This window comes from Nothobranchius furzeri, chromosome 6, assembly GCF_043380555.1.
Source record: "Nothobranchius furzeri strain GRZ-AD chromosome 6, NfurGRZ-RIMD1, whole genome shotgun sequence".
In the NCBI taxonomy this organism is placed as follows: domain Eukaryota; kingdom Metazoa; phylum Chordata; class Actinopteri; order Cyprinodontiformes; family Nothobranchiidae; genus Nothobranchius; species Nothobranchius furzeri.
In genome coordinates, this window is record NC_091746.1 from 73,741,075 (window position 1) to 73,760,081 (window position 19,007).

General features: G+C 45.1%; 2 protein-coding genes across 2 annotated transcripts; one reads left to right on the forward strand and one right to left on the reverse strand.

Annotated features, from left to right (window-relative positions):
* Positions 1-784: 784 nt before the first annotated feature.
* ccnb1 (cyclin B1) lies at positions 785-4,313 on the reverse strand. Its single transcript, XM_015943464.3, has 8 exons — positions 4,181-4,313; positions 3,830-3,958; positions 3,201-3,311; positions 2,770-3,117; positions 2,444-2,680; positions 2,233-2,373; positions 1,503-1,613; positions 785-1,311 (listed from the first exon to the last, which is right to left on the reverse strand). The coding sequence occupies exons 1-8, from the start codon at positions 4,199-4,201 to the stop codon at positions 1,207-1,209; spliced, it is 1,203 nt and encodes a 400-aa protein (XP_015798950.3). The 5' UTR covers positions 4,202-4,313; the 3' UTR covers positions 785-1,206.
* A 4,699-nt stretch (positions 4,314-9,012) lies between these two features.
* On the forward strand, positions 9,013-18,913 carry LOC107375105 (AN1-type zinc finger protein 5). Its single transcript, XM_054744694.2, has 6 exons — positions 9,013-9,256; positions 16,275-16,459; positions 16,531-16,672; positions 16,846-16,946; positions 17,140-17,268; positions 17,653-18,913. Exons 2-6 carry the CDS (start codon positions 16,303-16,305, stop codon positions 17,799-17,801), a joined length of 678 nt encoding a protein of 225 aa, XP_054600669.1. The 5' UTR covers positions 9,013-9,256; positions 16,275-16,302; the 3' UTR covers positions 17,802-18,913.
* Positions 18,914-19,007: the final 94 nt, after the last annotated feature.

Below are 19,007 nucleotides of genomic sequence, written 5' to 3' on the forward strand. Positions count from 1 at the left end.
TGGTGATGTACACAGGTGGTCTCAGAGTGGTCCAGGCCTTCTCGTGAGGCACACAAACCCTGCAGGGTCTCAGCTGTGGACAAGCTGGAGATAATGGATCCTTCTGGATCCTCTCCATTAGCTTTAAATATTCAGGTCCTAATGTGGTCCAGGAAGTATTTAAACTGCATCACATGAACACCGTTAAAAAGCCAAGGACTGAAACTTCCACACCAACAGAACCTTTTCTGTGCATCACCGCAAGTTTTCAAATCCTGTCATTTCTAATGTCCCCTTCAGTGAACCGGGATTTTCTCCCCTCAACGTTTCTTTGGTTGCCGTCGCTCATTTTCTGAAACAGCGTAATGTTCTGTTTAGAATTTTTAGGCCCAAAGTACTTTAGCCACCGATGGAAATGAAGTTAGCACAAATCCAGCCTCAGGCCTAAAAGTGTTACAACGAATCAGCAGGATTCACCCCATTGGAGCTCAGCTTTAGCTCATCCCTTTAGAAATCCCAGCACAAAGACCAAATCATGAAGGGAAAAGCAGAAGAAGAACAAACGCCCAGGAAGTCCGTCATAATGTTCTGCTGCTTTTACCTCAAATTAGCAACTTAACATTAAAATCAGTGGACCTCTGACAGGGCAAGTATTTAAAGCTATTCAGGCACAAATCCTTTGTTGTTCTAGTCAGTGAACATCTGGAAACCACTGGTTTAGGTGTGAGCTGAAGTCACGCTCACCTGAAACACTTTTGCTCGGTCCTACAGCACCATCTAGTGGCAGAAAGCTAACAGCAGAGAATCCATTTAATAGGTTTAATAGAATAAAAGGCATTCATAAGTCATTTTAAAAGCATCGCTGTACATTTCCCCCCCCCCCCCCCCCCCCCCCTCATAATAAAAGCATTTAAAAAAAAATCAGTAAGAGTGGGAAAAATTCATCCACTGGACCATCATGGCCATTGCAGAATTGGTCCATGTGACCACAAACCCGTTTAGAGCAGCTGGAGTTCAAAGGTCAAGATGTCCGTCACGATGAAGGTGGTGGAAAACGAGAGCTGGTGCTAACCGGCTGGATCGGTCCAAGAACCAAAAACTCGATCCAGCGGCAGAAAACTGGCGACATCTACAAAAATAAAACCCTCCCAACTGTCCAGGCAGGTTCGAGAATAAAATTACATTTTTACAAGTTGGCACACGATGATGCCAGAGATTGTCCTCTCCTCACTGGGCGAGCTGCTTTGCCAGATCTTTGACCACAGAAGACTTGAGCTGAGGGATGGCGGCGATTCTCATCTGCTTTGACGAGGAGTACTTCCCCTTGATTGCCTGAAAAGATGCAAAAAGCAAAACGTTAAGGTGTGGTCCTGCAGGTCCCGTCCCATTCAGCTACTATACTGGACCTGTTCAGCAGCCTCTTCACCACCCGACTCGCAGCAGGTGGGTCGGAGCCGTGAAAGCCATGGCGGCCCTCAAGGCCCGGGGCTGGGCACACCTGGTTCAAGTGCTAAAAAGCTTACCACATGCTTGGTCAGCCCGTCCGTCACCTTGACAACGTTCTTGGCGATGTGCCCCATAACAGGAATCAAACTCTCTGCCGAGTAGTCCATGTAGTGCTGCAGCGTCACATCCTGAACAAAGACGTCACACCTCAACCTTCAGGTCATTTAGCCAGTTGGTGACCGAGTTAAGGAGCGGCGTACTTGGGACTGATGAGCTAACTGCTAGTCAAAGGTCAACATCCACTGAATGAATCTGACATTTATGCCTAAACTACATTAAGCAGATAGTGGTGGAAATAGTTATATTAAAGAGCAAGTCACCCCCTACCAGGGTATTACTCCGCTCACACTTCCTGTTTTAAAAAAATGCAACTAATGCTGTTACCTAGCAGACCGAGAGGGCCACACACACACGACATTGTGACATCTCATGGTACCAGCTAACATTCTAGGTAGCCAATAGCGGTGGCAGATTTAAATTCAAATGCAGCGCAGAGTTTTTACCCGACGACGGCACAACACTGACAGTTTTAGGCAGAAATTTTAACTAAAATGCACTAAAGTGCAAAACTGTTGACTACATGCGTCTGCAGCACGATTAGACACGCATTTATATAGTTTATCAGAAAAAACAGTTGATTTGGGGGTGACTTGCTCTTTAATGTTCGTTGCATCAGTCGGAGTAGCCATTAGCCTGTGATGAACCCATTTTAGTAACACAGGAGTATTTTAAAAATCGCATACAAACCCATTCGCCTGCTTCCAGGACCTTCAAGGTGAACGCCAGAGCAGCACTGGCCACCATAGAAGGAGGGAAATGAACCATCTCGTAGTCCATCATGGTGAGCTCCAGGACGTATTTGGCTAGAGTGTGCTGCTCCGCCGTTACCTGTGGACCAAAGGCAGAAGTCAGCAGACAAGTCACTGAAGATCAGCTGGACTTTAGCCTCGACACAAACCTCATAGATCTTTGAGGCCCTTCTGAGGAACTGCAGGGGAAGTGGTCGGCCAAGCTGAAACTTCAGCTCTCTCAGAATGGTCATCTCCATGTCCCGGATCTGAGCAGTGGTGTAGGCCCGGTCCGTCACATAGGCAAAGTCCGAGATCTCCGGAGGATACATTTCCTCATATTTGGAGGCAAGGAACATGGCGGTCACGCCCACTAGCTGCAGCTGCTTCTTGGGGACTGGATGGTCCTGTTGGAGACGCAGGAACGTGCACATTTAACACCTTTAATCTCTACACGTGGATACGTCTACCCACCGACGACGAGCGTGGGAATTACCTGAAGAAAGCGATCGATTATTCCAACGGTCATGTACATGGTCTCCTGCAGCAGACGGAACTTGAGGCTCACTTGCACCAGCCAGTCGATGAGGATGGCCCTCATATTCCCGGTAACCTCCTGACCCTGTAGGTAAGTGGGCCTGACGTTCTGCTCAACCTCCAGCTGACGGAGATACTTGTAGATGTCCTTCACATATTCACTGCAGAGCATGGGATTGTCATAGTCGTCCGCATCCACGTCCCTGACAGCGGTGTGGAGCAGGACGTCTGAAAACGCCTGGCAGAGATCAGCGGGTTTGCAGCTAGACGTCTCCATCGGAGTGGGCGAGGTGGGTTCAGGCGGCACCTGGAGCAGAGGAAGTTCAACACGTTTTACAGGTGCGTCAGCGCATGGATCGAATCAGGATTTAAACTAATCAGATGACTCACCTGAACTTCAGGCTCAGGGTCAGCAGCAATGACGACCGGAGGCTTGGGCTGTTCCACCTTTACCGCTTTAGGTACAACTTCAGGCTTCTTTGCAGCATCGATCTTGACATTCTAAATCCAAATATGGTCGTTGAAGCCCCCATGGAGAAATTAAATCACCTGGTGCTTCACTAGAGTTAAACTGAAGATTATACAGTCTTGACAAGTTTACGCAGGTACGCTAAACAGATCCGATTACCCACTTTAAAGTAAGCATCCCTAGTGAGGCAGCCAGGCTGCATCCAGGTGAGTCACCAAGGCTAGGGCGGGGCTTTAAGAAGGTGACATGTCCAATGCAAGAGTACCTTCTAGGTGGATGTGTGCATGAAAATGGCTTCTTCCAGGCACCGGGGCTCTGCAGCGCCCCCTACTTGAACGTGTTATTATGGGATTAAAAAAAACCTTTACCTGTCCACCACTTTATTTAAATAGCACGTTAACAGCAGCATGTCTGCTAGCATGTGCTCTACATGTTAGCAGCGCTTTAAAAGAAAATGACTTCATCACATCGAGTCTAAAGTAGACGCATGAAGTTCTCACGTGTGAATATTATTAATACCATAAAAACTCGAGTATTTAAAACTTCTCACCTTTTTCTGAACCTCTTTGTTCAGCGGGACGTTTCCGATCTCACCAAGCGCGCCTCGAGGCTTCTGCTTGGGCCCGTTCATGCAGGCCTTCCCTCCTCCGAGCTCGGTTCTGGTAGAACCGAGCCGAGTCTGCAGAGAAACAAAAGAGTCCTTTAGCCGCTGCTGCATGTCGTTCATCTATAAACACAAAATCCGCTTCAGGTTTGACTCTGAACTCTCAGCAGGACAGTGCCTGAACTGGTGAGGTACACCGAAGCACGGAAGCATTTTAAACGCTAATACTAATCATTCGACATGTTTCTAGGCGTGTTTACGCGGATAAAGAGCTGTAAGACCCGACTAAAGACTCACTCTGGTCACTCGAAGAGCCATTTTCAAGTCTGCGTGGTTCCGACAAGCAGTGAAAGAGTCGTAATGCCGAGCGAACGAGTTCAGCTAAAGACTCGCTGTCTTCGTTTAAATCCTCGTGCGCTGCAAGCTGATTCGCTGCGCTTTGACTTCTCCGAGCATCTGATTGGTCCATCAGGCAGGCAATGAATGCGTTTCCTAGACAACGTACGATCACGTGACATCCTCGTATTTCCTTTTCCTGTTGCGTCTTGCTATTTTCTCTGTTTTCTCCTGCTCGTTAGTCAGTGAAACCTCGATATAAATATAAATAACAGATCAGTATGTGTCAGTTTATAATTAGACCGCCATACACATTCATTAGCTTTTTATCAGCCTCTTAATTAGTTTATTCAGATTTGCTACTCACTTGTAGGTGTTTTTGAAACCACATGCTGTTTAAAAGTAAATGATTGTTCGGGGAGTGAAAACCAGTGCTTCCAGTTTGGCTCGTGCCTCTCATGTCTGAAATAAACCACAGCTGTTGATAAAATAGTAAAACTTGGGACTAAAAGATGCTTTCAAACAATGCACAAACATTTCGAAATACAAAATCACGATAAAATATTTTTGTTTTATGAGCAAACGTAAAAGTGAACATATGAATTTATTTTACTGAGAAAAATGTGTAGAATATTGCACACTTAATGGTTTAGAGAGTGTTTAGAAAATCGCAAAATAGACTTCTATGTGAAAATAGTAGAAACCTTGTAGCTTGCTCGTGTATTTGTGAACTTTTACAGAAATATGTACAGAAATGTCTGCGGACCCACATGGAGAGTCGTGATTAACGTTGGACGATGACAGGTGAGTTCCTGAGCCTGAATGTGCTGCACCATGGACGTCACTAGGATTGAGATATGGGGGGGCTTAGCCCCAGGAGCTTGACCTTGAACGTTTTTTGTCACACCCTGCAAAAACTTTGTCAATTAATTCATTATATGAAGAACATTTAACAAAACCTATTATTTCATCACTTTCTTTTCCTTTCCTACCTTTGTGCATTTTCTCTCTTCTTTTTATAAAAATAACACTTAATCAGTTAATTAGTGGGGTCTATGTTGAAGAAAGATTTTATGTAAGTCCATTAAAAATTAGATATGTTATATTTCCAAATAAAGCTATTCATTTCAGTCTACTGCACTTAACAGGGGGAAATGTTGTAGTCATTTATTTAATTTGTTGAATTACAACTTGTTTAATTATAACTGTTACTGAAATGTGACAATAAAGAACAAATGAATAATTGTCAAACTTTTATTCTGCCAAATGAGTGTGCAGTTGACAATTTTAATATATGAATAACACTGCTATGATATGGAATAAAGGAGTGTGTAATTAACTATTACAAGACAAAATAACAGTATATTAAGAGCCCACCCCATAATCGAAGGATTGCAGATTCTAGCCCTGTCTGTTGGTGTTGTTGTTTCCTTGGACAAGACACTTAACCCGTTTTGCCTGCAGGTGGTGGTCGGAGGGACCAATGGCACCTGTATACGGCAGCCTCGCCTCTGTTCGTGAGCCCCGGGGCAGTTGTGGCAACATCGTGGCCAGGGGTGGACTGGGACCAAAATTTGGCCCTGGCATTTTTATGAACCGTCGGCCCTCGGTAGGGGAGGTTGCTGCTTGTGACTCATCTATCCCGCCAAATGTGGGGGGAGGGACGGGGTGTTGTGTGTGCTGCTCGCAGACTTGTCTCTATTGTCACATGTGAGACGGGGGCTTGGTTTGGAACGGCCCAAGCTGGGCAAGTGGCCCACTTGACTAAGCGGCCCACCGGGATAGTGCCAGAATGCCAGATAGGCCAGTCCACCCCTGATCGTAGCTTATCACCATCCAGGTGGTGACTGGGTGTGTACATGGGTGAATGGCTGATTGTATTGTAAATTGCCTTGGGAGGTTATAGGATTCTGGAAAGTTCTATATTTATTACAATCCATTTACCATTTAACACATTAGTTTTCAAAGTATGGCGGCACACAGATGTCAAAAGTCGCGTAGCCGTAGTAGTTCTAGGAATTTTCCCACAAGAAGATAAACAGCTCAGTAGTTTGTTGTTGATGGCTTATCAATGGTTCCTGAAGAGGAAACTTGGCTTTCATTAGCATGTTCCATGGTTCACAGACAACAGGCGTTCAGTTCTGTATCAGTGTGTGTTTACACTGACTCATCAGTCCAAAGTAGAAACATCTGCACATTCAACTCAACACATTGTTCTGTTTTAACTTCAGGAGCCCTTTTGAAAAAGCAGGGCAGTTTTCTGGGGTTGTTGTTCAATTCAATTCAATTCAAAAATACTTTATTAATCCCAGAGGGAAACTGATTGCTGTAGTAGCTCAGAATAATAATAAGAATCAGGTCATCAAAGAGTTATTGTATATTACAATGGCTGTTGGCAGGAAGGATCTCCAGTAGCGGTCAGTGTTGCAGCCAAACTGAAGAAGCCTCTGACTGAAGACACTCTTCCGTTGTCGGACAGTCTTGTGAAGAGAACGCTCAGGGTTGTCCATCATTTCCTTGATTCTCTGGAGAATCCTTCTTTGCATTATCTCCTCCAGCGGTTCCAAAACTGCCGAAACTCTGGCTGAGTCCTTGAAAGGGCTTGGAGTTCCTCCATCTTGTTGGCCAGTGATCTCACATTGCCCATTATGATCAATGGAAGAGATGGTTTGAATTTCCTCTTTCTCTGTCTCCGTTTTGCTCCCGCTCTGCACCCACGCTTCTTGCGTTTTAGCTCATTTGGGATTTGTGGCTTCAGTTGAGGTATTATTTCAGCCTTTCCAGTGTTAATCAGCTTCTCCCGATTGTAAACCAGCTTGTTGCCATGGTTAAGCATCATAACAAATGCTCAAAAAGTAAAAAAAAAAGCTAGAAAATAGCAGTAAAAATCCTCCAAGCTTCACAGCACCAGAAACAGAAAAGTTAAATGTCCAAAAAATACAGTTTTTCTTGAGACACTAGAAGAAAAAATGCCCAAGAAAAGGCAAAACTTACATTTGGTCAGCAGAGCTACTCCAACATGCAGCCGCCCAGAACAGCGCAGTTCCGCAGTTCGGTCTTTTCCGCTGCAGGGGCCGGGGTCAACAAGTCACATACTTTTCAAATCACATAGACCTATCTTGGTGGTGGGGAAGCCCACACTTCCAATTGGTTGAGTATCCTCCAGCATTTCCCCACACATCAAGACCCTCACAGCCCCCCTCCTGGACCCCCTGCAGTTTGCCTACAGAGTCAACAGGATGGATGATGCAATCAACGTGGCTGTACACTTCCTCCTGCAGCACCTGGACTCCCCGGCATCATCAGCACCGGTTCCCCTCAGGGCTGTGTTCTCTCCCCTCTGCTCTTCTCCCTGTACACAAACAGCTGCACCTCCAACCACGAGTCTGTCAAGCTTATCAAGTTTGCAGACGACACCACCGTCACCGGACTCATCTCTGATGATGAGCCTATAGAATGGAGGTGGAACGGCTGGTGTCCTGGTGCAGCCACAACAACCCGGTGCTAAACACCCAGAAGACAGTGGAGGTTGTTGTGGACTTTAGGAAGCACACAGCCCCACTTCTCCCCATAACCCTGTCTGACACACGCATCATGATGGTGGACTCATGTCGCTTCCTAGGTACCACCATCAGCCAGGACCTCAAGTGGGAGCCCACCATCACCTCCGTCATAAAAAAGGCCCAGCAGAGGATGAACTTCCTGAGGCAGCTGAAGAAATTCAACCTGCCAGCGCTAGTCGGTGAGGCAGTTCTACACCGCAGTCATCGAGTCCATCCTCACCTCTTCAATCACCGTGTGGTACGCTGTAGCCACCATCAGGGACATGAATAGACTGCTGTGCACTCTGCTGTGAAGGTCATTGGCTGCAAACTCGCCTCCATACAGGACCTGTACATCTCCAGTACCTTGAGGCGTGCAGGTCGGATCACAGCTGACTCGTCTCACCCTGGACACAGTCTCTTCGACTCGCTCCCATGTGGCAGGAGGCTTCAATCCATCCGGACCAAGACCTCTCGCCACAAAAACAGTTTCCTCCCCCTCTGCGGTCGGACTCGTGAACGACAATCGTAGACCTGCCACTCCAGCTGCTTTGCTCCAGTCACATGACCCTGTGTTGTGTTTGCAACTGAACTGACCCGCTCTGACTAGAACCTACACGGACTTGTATAGAGTAGCTGCTTCTCTAATTGTTGATTCCTTAAATTATTATCATTTCATTGTGTTTATATCTTAATTCTAATTTTGCTTGTCCTTTTTTTTCTTGCACCAAGTACCACAGCTATTTCCTAGTGTTGTGATTCTTGCACATGTGGCAATAAAACCTTCTACTTCTGATTCCCAATGTGGAAAAGCAACAAACCATGGCTGGATATCTGTTTTTGGCTCAAAGTCAATAATTACCAGAGTAAAAAAGCTCAGGGTTCAACAATGCGCCTACATGTGCCACGACTCTTCTGTTTCAGACTAAATTGTGACTCCCTTGGTTTCACACCTGTAATGCTTCTAGAGCTAGTTTAACGGAGCAGCAACAGCAGCCATGATGCCCCACCAAGTGTAACTGAAACAAAAACGAACAAACAAACAAACAAACAACAGCTTGTTGTCCAGCAAACACCAAGGCTGTAGCGTCATGTGACACAAACTGAACACCGTGAATTTTATTCTAAGGTGAATCTGCAGCATAGAAAAGCTGCTTTGGACTTTAGCAACGTCCTGAAATCTTTAGTGGCCACCGTCCAATCACAGGATCCCCGTTTCGGTGACGTTCACCGGAAATAGAATAGACGCTAACGCAACACGTAAAACAAAACAGGTGAGACCGCAGCGCGACAGACCGAGAGAGGACGTCGTTTACAAAAGTCGGCTCCCACAAGCTGAACGAAGTCTTCTCTGGGTTGTGGGAGGAAGACAGAAAAAGGAACAAGCGAAGACGGAATCAGACGGCCCTAGTTAGCTAGCTAGCTCCCAGAGAAGAACAATCATTTTCCCGAGGTTGAAAAAACTCACCAGAACAGTGTTTCTAAGGCGCAGACGGTATGTAAAAGAATCACGATGTAATATTTTCTAATCAATGAAAATACGGGCAAATGATTTGAAATCAAGTCGCTGAAGTTCATATTTTAGACGTTAGCAGATGAATTTGTTCAAATAACAGGTTATAGAAATGTTTGCAAACACGTGTCTCCGAACTTTAACTCCGACGGCGCCGTTTTCAGTGAATAATACTAACTCAGGAGTTTTACAGCGGAGATTAACACGTAATGCGTTTTAGTTAACATGTAAGGTTTCCTAAAATCTGTTAAACTTCGCTCATGTTGATTTGCTCGCAGCTCCGACGGTAAAGCTCTCGATGCTCCATGAATGTTGGCTAACTTTACCCTCATTTTAAATGTTATCTGTCTCGCCGATTATCACTTTTGTCACCTCGCACTTTCCCGAGGTGATCCATTAATAGCAAATGCACTTATTTTCCCCAATAGTGTCAGGTTCTCGTGTGCTTTGTGCGAAAAAACAAAGGACAAAGAGATGATGAGCTCGCTTTAGCTAACTACCAACAGCTAAAGTAGATGATTGGGACTAAACTATATAATGAAAATTTGCATTTAATCTATCTTAGTAACTGTTAAACACAATTTAATCACTATTTAGACATGACGATACCCGTGCCACCCAGTATCAAGTGGTGTAGCTCTTCAGAGTAAAGCTGTTAGCATCGTTAGCTCGCTAGCATGACTCAGTGGATTTGTGGGTTTAAAACGGCTGTGGCCCACAGAAGCGCAGGAAGCCACTGAAGACTGTAGCCGGGAGAAATGATTGATCAGTTTATCTGAGGGTGTCGAAGCTCGTCGTGTTGCTTTAGCTGTTGGGTTTTTACGCTAGTTTTATTTCCCTAGCTATGCTAGCTTCTGAGTCAGGTCATCCTGCCTTTTGTCTCGCTGATCTACAGGTGTTTGGATCAGTGAGGCCAACCCTTTCACCTGAACCTTTTATTTCAGAAGTCATCCATGTTTAGGTTTTGAAGAACAGAGATTAATGTGCGTCTTTAAACGGCAGCATTGGAAGTGGTGACAGTTTTCTGTTTATTCCAGGTGAAACGTTTCCGACATCCGGTTTGAGTTTGGCTGAGGATCTGATCTCAGTCATCAAAATAGTCTAAACCAGAATATTATTGATTTTTATAGTTCAACCCTCAAAAAGTTAAAGCATCAATGTAAATTTTAACCACTTAAGAAATAATTAATTTATATTGACAGTTTATTTACTTTAAAATTTAAAACAATACCATAGAAACGTGGATTAAATCAAAGCTAATCCATGACAAGTGATTTCACTCAAAAACGTTACTATAAAAATTATTTCACTTTAAAGAGCAAGTCACCCCCAAATCAACTATTTTTTCTGATGAACTATATAAATGTGTGTCTAATCGTGCTGCAGACACGTGTCGTCAATAGTTTTGCACTTTAGTGCATTTTAGTTAAAATGTAAATGTTCTGCCTTAAACTGTCAGTGTTGTGCCGTTGTCAGGTAAAAACTCTGCACTGCATTTGAATTTAAATCTGCCACCGCTATTGGCTAAGAGGTATGCTATGATGTAAACTGGTACATTATGATGTCACAATGTCGTGAGTGTGTGTGTTTGTTAGTGTTTCCACCCTCTCGGTCTGCTAGGCAACAGCATTTGTTGCATTTTTCAAACATGAAGTGGGAGTGAAGTACGCTTCTTGTAGGGGGTGACTTGCTCTTTAAAGTGTTGGATTCACTGCTGGCGTCGAGGTTTGATTCAGTCATAATTTTATGTTAATTAATGATGACTGTCTCAAATGACTGTATAAATGCACCCACAGTAATTAATACCATCAGATGAGTCTGAGGCCTAGTCCACACGTAGCCGTTTTTTTTAAACGAATATCCGCCCCTCCAAAAACTTGCATCCACACCACCTCGTTTAAAGAAAAAAAACTGTCCACACATACCTGGATAAATACGTTGTTAAGGACATGCCAGACCTGTAGGGGGCAGTACTTCCCTCGTTCTTAACCTCGTCCTTCGTCTGTGGTCTTCCGCAAGGAGCAGTAATTCCGCTTGCAAAAACAAACAAGCAGAAAGCGCTTGGACGATTGATAAAGCGAGCGCAGCTCTGAGGGCATCCATGCTGTCAGCTAGTGTAAACACAGGTCGCACACGTGATGTCAGCATTTTTTGTGTCGCGGAAAGTGACGTTGCGGACCTTAAGACTCCGGTTTTGTCCGTCCACACGCAGACACCCAAAACGGAGAAAACACAGATCTTCACTTTGGCCGGAGTTTTTAAAAAGATCCGTTTTCGAGTGGATGACAGGCTAAAAGGTAGAAAAATATCTACGTTTTGGCAGATCCCCAGCTACGTGTGGACAGGGCCTGAATTAGGGAATTCACTCTGGTCCGTCTGTAACCTGATTCATCTGATTATTAGGTTTGGTCGTTTTGTCCAAGCAGCTACCTCCATCTAATACAAGAATCCTTATCAGATAGGCCGTCCATGTTAGATGTGTTATTTAGTCTCTCCTGATGTTATGAGTTGTATTGTGGTTTATTTTCATATCCAAACCCCCTTTGATGTGTATCTTGTCCGCTACAGCCAGGGCCCATTTTCTGCCCCTTGCTCCCGTTACCTTCCTTAGACAGGTCAGCTGAAGCGAGGTGGTGGTTTTATTCTAATTTTACTCTCTGGTGTCAGGCTGCAGAGGACGTGTCGCGGTGTACACATCCCACCGGCCTAAGTTTAGATTAGCACACTGTGTTTACACTTTGTTGGGCAAGCCTCTTAAAAACAAGGTGGATGTTATTTTTGCATGTTTGGGTGGCACCCATGCAGGATTTAAAGGTGTGCAACATCTTTCACCAGATTCAGGGAGGATTGGTTGATCCTTGTGGGAAAAGGTTTGCTTACAAGCTCCATGAGAATTCAATTCAATTCAAAAATACTTTATTAATCCCAGAGGGAAACTGATTGCTGTAGTAGCTCAGAATAATAATAATAATCAAGTCATCAAAGAGTTGTTGTATATTACAATGGCTGTTGGCAGGAAGGATCTCCAGTAGCGGTCAGTGTTGCAGCCAAACTGAAGAAGCCTCTGACTGAAGACACTCTTCCGTTGTCGGACAGTCTTGTGAAGAGAACGCTCAGGGTTGTCCATCATTTTCTTGATTCTCTGGAGAATCCTTCTTTGCATTATCTCCTCCAGCGGTTCCGAAACTGCTGAAACTCTGGCTGAGTCCCTGAAAGAGCTTGGAGTTCCTCCATCCCGTTGGCCAGCGATCCCACATTGCCCACCATGATCGATGGAAGAGATGGTTTGAATTTCCTCTTTCTCCGTCTCCGTTTTGCTCCCGCTCTGCACCCACGCTTCTTGCGTTTTAGCTCATTTGGGATTTGTGGCTTCAGTTGAGGTATTATTTCAGCCTTTCCAATGTTAATCAGCTGCTCCCGATTGTAAACCAGCTTGTTGCCATGGTTACACATCATAACAAATGCTCAAAATGTGAAAAAAAGCTAAAAAATAGCAGTAAAAATCCTCCAAGCTTCACAGCACCAGAAACAGAAAAGTAAAGTGTCCAAAAAATACCGTTTTTCTTGAGAAACTAGAAGGAAAAATGCCCAAGAAAAGGCTAAACTTACATATAGTCAACAGAGCTACTCCAACATGCAGCCGCCCAGAGCAGCGCAGTTCCGGAAATAAAATAAAAGCATGAGAGGGAAAATTAAACCAGGATAAAATCGTCATTAAGACCCAAATGTGCTGCTGTCGCTGCCAGAATCTTTCTGCTAAAAAGTATTAAAATCTCACTCAGTGTCTGTTTATTATAATAATAATAATAATGGAGAAATTAAAATTATTCAGGAGAGACTCAGGAATTCAGATAGGTGGTAGGAATTAGGGATGCACCGATGGATCAGCATTTGATCGTCATCGGCCGATAGCGCCCCTATCGGTTTTGATCAGAATTTTCAAAATAGATCAGAGCAAACCGATCAGGTAGGGTTGTCACGGTAACCAGTGTAGCGCTAAACCCCGGTAAAAAAAGAAAAAAAGTTGACAATAATAAACGTCTTGTTTTTAAAAAAACTATATTATCTTGGTGGGTTTACCGTGGCTGCGGTGTAGGCGCGGTGACCCTTACCAGCCACCGTATCATCGGCTGAAGTTGCCGGCGGCACATGCGCACTTTGTTTACAACAAAACTTTCTTGAAGCTAAAGCTGAAATAATGGTCAAAGGAGGAGACGGTAGCGCTCAGGACATTTATTATCCCTCAAAGAAGACAAAGTCGGAAGTACAGGCATCTTTTAGATATTTGAAGAATGCCGAGGGAGTTTATGGAAGACGGACGGCTATCCTGTTTGCAGCACGATCAGAAAAAGTGTCTGTGAAAGGCAGCAACGCTTCAAATCTCATGACACATCTGCGTGACCATCACCCACAACTCTACAGTCAACGCAAGGCAAGCTAACGTTAGCGCTTTAGCTAAAATGCGTGATCCGAGGATTTGGGTTGAGGGAGAATGCAACGAGTCGCTATATAAAGCAGCCGCAGCGCCGCTACCTGCATATAAACCGTGTCGCGGACACCCCCATGTTGAAATGACGCTATGCATTACGGGGCTCCCAGGGGCAGATAAGAGTTGGTCTCTCTCCTAGAATAATTATGAATTTAACAACGATTACTGCCTGATGACATTTTCCCACATCTGCAAAGCTCACTGGAAGGACACAAACCGAGGACAATATTTTCCTGATATAGGGTTTATTACTCAAGTAAGGGTAAAAAAGTATCTGATTAGAAGGCTACTTGAGTACTGAGTATCATCTGATCTAATACTTTTAAAATGATGACATCAAACAGACATAAATAAGAAGTTATGGGCAAATATTGGTATTTTAAAGACTGAAGGGGAAAATGTAAACAAATAAACAACTTAATTACAAAATAACACATTTTAGGCAAAATCTAGACACCAACTGAGGACAATATTTTCCTGATATACAGGGTTTATTTAATTGTGTGAAAATGTAGCACGTTTAAAAAAAATACTGCGATAATACCGAAAACCGTGGTGATTTTGGTCACAATAACCGTGAGATTAAATTTTCACACCGTGACAACCCTAACCCCCAAATTCCACTACCTCCGCTCCGCTCCGACACGAACGCCGGAGCAAAATCGGTCCCGTTGTAGTCAATCAGAGCAATTCCACTACTGCGGCCGTGCTCCGGCAGTGCGGCGCCGTGCGCCGCCCTCTGTTCCGGCGTCCAGCAAAAATAGAATCAATCCTATTTTCGCCGGACGCCGGAGCACCTCCGCAGTAAATGGACAGAAATCACAACGGCCCAACAGGAAAAGGAGCGAGCACAATTTCCGTTTTTCACAATAAATCGATAAACAAAAGGCGTTTTTTGTTTCATATGCACAGGTTTAACAACTTTTAACAACTATCAATGGCGGCTGAAGTTTAAATGCACAAAAGTAAGCCATAAATACAGTTTCCACTATCAAAGTGGTCACACTTTGTTGATCCAAACACTGCTGATCTCTCAACACAAATGATGGGCAAATTAAACAGTTCATGCCGATGCTTCTCCCACACAACGGGTGTTTGGATCTAACTTCCACGTTTATTGCTCGGACTGTATCGCAAGATCTCGAAAATCCCGCGCATGCTTGTTTGCCCCCCTCAGGTCTCCGCACCGGAGCGGAGCCGTTGTAGAGCGGGTACCAGTAAAAATTGAGTTCGGAAGCGAGTGGCTGCGGAAGGGGGGGGCGGACCGGAGCGGAGGTAGTGGAATTTGGGGGTCATACAGACCATTTTAGATTAGGTTACATTTCCTTTATTCCCAGATTATGTAGTTTGTAGCACTCATTATAATGTTGTAGAAAATTTCTGGCCAATGAACGTGATCGGTGATCAGCATTCTTTGATATCGGTATCGGTGATCGGCAGCAAAAAACCTGATCGGTGCATCCCTAGTAGGAATTAGTGAAAGCATGAAGTTGGTTATTGACGGGAGCATGCACACCAGCTGCACGGTGGTGAAGTGGGTAGCACTGTTGCAGGCAGTAAGGTGGTTGGTACGATTTCTGTCTGCAGCCTGTGGAGTTGGTGCGTTCGCCTCATCCTGCGTGGGTTTTCTCCAGGTTGTCTAGTTTCCTCCCACAGAACTAGAACGTGCACATGAGGTAGCTCATCACTCGCGTCTGACTTTTGTTCTTCTCCACGTTGTTGCTGCAGTTTTCACCCCCAAAGCTCTAAAAACGAGCAGAGAAGCTTCACACAACCAAAGTTTAACGTACCGGCTCACTTCAGTCGATGACGTTTGTGCGTTTTCATTTGAAGGCTGCCGTGTTTTTGTGGAAGTGCTAAAGGACTTCTGATAAATGTGTTTACAGCCTCTTTGGCTGGGAACTCGTGAGTGTGTAGTATTTCACTCCCGTGACGCTGCGCGTGAACTCTGAAGCACCTCCAACATGACGGCTAGATGGAGCTCTTTCACTTTTCCATGTTGGGGGAGTGAGGCTGGTGCACAGCAACTGCAGTTTATCCCGTTCAGACTGCCGCAAGTCGCATGAAATGAATAATCCCAGAAGTGACTTTCATTTCTAGACCTAAATTTCTTTGTCTTTAGAGACTCCGAGGCACACACGGAGTAGTATAATTAACATTTTAAATGTTTCATCAGTTTGCGATTATGAGCAAAGTTCAATCCGGTGCTTTCATGTAGCTGATGAATCCCGTAAATGTGTGACTTGCTCAAGGGTCGGGTCGGGTGAAAGTTGAGCTCTTTCTTTCTTTTTTAAACGTGTCGGATGAGTCAACAAGCTCCAGCTCTGTTAGTGAAACCAGCTTTTGCTGTTCCACAGGTAGATTTGGTCCAGAACTCGAGTTGTTTTTGTTCCCCGTCACCTTAGCTTTAGTTAGATTTCATATTTTAGGTGTTTTCACCAGACGCCTTTGCTTTAACATATGCAGGTTTTTGTTTACATCAGACGATGTCAACAGCGTGTTTGTTTCCAGGTGAACACCGTACGTGGCAGATACTGTTATGGCCCAGGAGACCAATCAGAGCCCAGTCCCTATGCTCTGTGCCACTGGCTGTGGTTTCTATGGCAACCCTAGGACTAATGGTATGTGCTCCGTTTGCCACAAGGAACACTTATCGAGACAGAACAGCGGAGGAGTTGGTTCTTTAAACACCATGAGTAAGTCTCCCTCTGGCCCCTCAGAGTGTGCTCCCGGGACCGGACTGTGACGCGTTTGTCTTGTCCCTCAGGCTCCAGCGGTAGCTCCACGGCGGAGGACTCTGCCATCCAGAGGTTAGAGGCCACCCTAAACAACGCTGCAGCTGCTGCAGTTGCTGCTGCAGAGGAGGCCGCCGATGCCGCTGCTGCGTCTGATGCTGCAGAAGCCCTCAGGTGAGGAAGTCCAACCGAGGTCCAGATACCCGAGAACTCACGGAAATGCTCTGGGTTGTAGGGGAACGGTTCCACAGAACCACGGATACGTCAAATTCCTTCAGACGTCGGGTGAAAAGTCCTCCGAACAGTGGCCGTGTGTGATCTTGTTTGCTTTTCTCATGTGTTCTCAGTGGGATTTCATCTTCCTCCTCCGTAACTAAACAAATGACAGAGATGAGTCTGTCTGAAGAGAATTTAGCATCAGCAAGTAAAGCCGACGTCTCTGATCCAGGTGGGTTCCTAAAATGGGCGAGTACTGTCCGTGTGTTTACTGAGTCGGTGGCGTAGTGGACGCACCTGTGCTGGCAGGCGGGGTGGCGCTTTTGTTCAGAGGCTCAGTAGTTTTACACGTATCAGACCACTGGTGTGAAATGGATCAGAAACGGGACATTTCACCTGACTTTATACGAACGTCGTGTCTCCAGGTGTCGGCCAGCCCATCGTCTTAGTTTCCCAACCCTCCACTGCTGGCAGTGAAGAGGTCCAAGCCCCAGAACCCCCCAAACCCAAGAAGAACCGCTGCTTTATGTGTCGTAAGAAGATTGGCCTCACAGGTAAGAGAAGAACCGCGCAAAATAAAACGAGATTTTCCATTCAAATGTATTTTAATGGCATATAAACACGTAAAACAAGCTGAAAGGGTCATTTCATCAGACACTTGGGGCAGAAATGCAGGATTTCCTTTAAATAAAAGCTGGACTGATTTAATTTTCTTTTATCAAACAAACTGAGTGGAAGATGTTGGTGACAAAGTGCTGGGGGGGGGGGGGGGGTGTTTGTGGGTCGTTGACCTTCGGGATCAGAAAGGCCTTCTCTGGGAAGGTTCTGACCCGTCCTGCAGAAACTCGCTGTTCCTGAAAGTTTTCTGCTCTGAGGCTTGTGTTGAAGTTTTATCATTAACAACCCCCCCCCCTTCCCCTTCCCCCCCCATAATCCAGGTTTCGGATGCCGCTGTGGGAATCTGTTCTGTGGGATTCACCGTTACTCCGACAAGCACAACTGTCCGTACGACTACAAGGCCGACGCCGCTGCCAAAATCCGTAAGGAGAACCCGATGATCGTCGCTGAGAAGATCCAGAGAATATGAAGAAGACTTTGTTTGACTTTGAATATCAGGAGCAATCAGACTTTAAAAGAAGTGGACCGGAGCCCGGCCTGCGCCCTGAAGCCTTTTTCCTTTCTTCCTTTTGTTGCACCGTCCAGATCACTCACTCACACACATACTCTGACACACACACACACACACACACACACACACACACACACACACACACACACACACACACACACACACACGTACATCAGTCAGCTCAGTGTTGTCGTTATGGAAAAAGCATCATTAGATGTGTTGATGGTTTTTACCCTTTAAAAAACATGGCTGCCCGGGCCTTTTTGTGGCCCCGCCCCCGAGGCTCTGCCAGGCAAAGGTTGGGCGATCGGTCTGTGCGTGCTCTCTGCTGGCTTGAGTGGCAAAACTTTGGTTTTCTTCCTGTTTTTGGCCTGAAGAGGTCAAAGTTGAACCTTATTATAGTTTAAATCTCTCTCTCCTCTTGCTCTCTCTCTCTTTCTCTTTCTCTCTCTCGCTCTCTCTTTCTCTCTCTCCTCTCGCTCTGTCTCTCTCATATACACACACACACACCTTCCTGTTCTCTAGAGATTTTCTCACCAGCTTTCCGTCTCAGCTCGTTTTTGTTACATCCCTTCTTTATTTTCTTCTGGAGGTTTTAGTCTAGAGTTTGAGCTGATCTGACCTTTGACTTTATTTTTGGTTTCCGTCCACTAAAGTCATGTGAAGCTGAAGCCCCGCCCCCTCTTTAGCTTGTTTATGTTTTTGGGACGTTGCCGTTAGCCTCTCTGAACACTAGAGCCATTTGTTTCACTCGCAGCAGTTTTTCTTTTTCCAGATTTGACGTTTGGGCTTCATTAAAAGTTTTGTTTCTGGTGTGAGTGGAGGTCAGCGTGTCGGGTGATGTCGTTTGTTTTGTTGCTGTGAGGGGTAGAAGTGAACATCTCTGTGAGACGGTGATTTATGTTCTGCAGTGACTTCGATGGGTGGTTGTAGGTTTTAAATCATCATCCATGTTTTTTTTAACCCCTTTTAGTTGAACCAGTTTGGAAACTTGTTAGTATTTATATTCTGCAGTGTGTTTAATCCTCTAATAAATTGTATGATGTAAATAAATTATGTTCACAAATACACACGAGAGAATGCCTCGTCTTCAATGCAGGAAGCTCTTGATTTGGAAACAAAAATTTGGGGAAATTACAGACCAGAGCATTAAAGTGGCCAGGA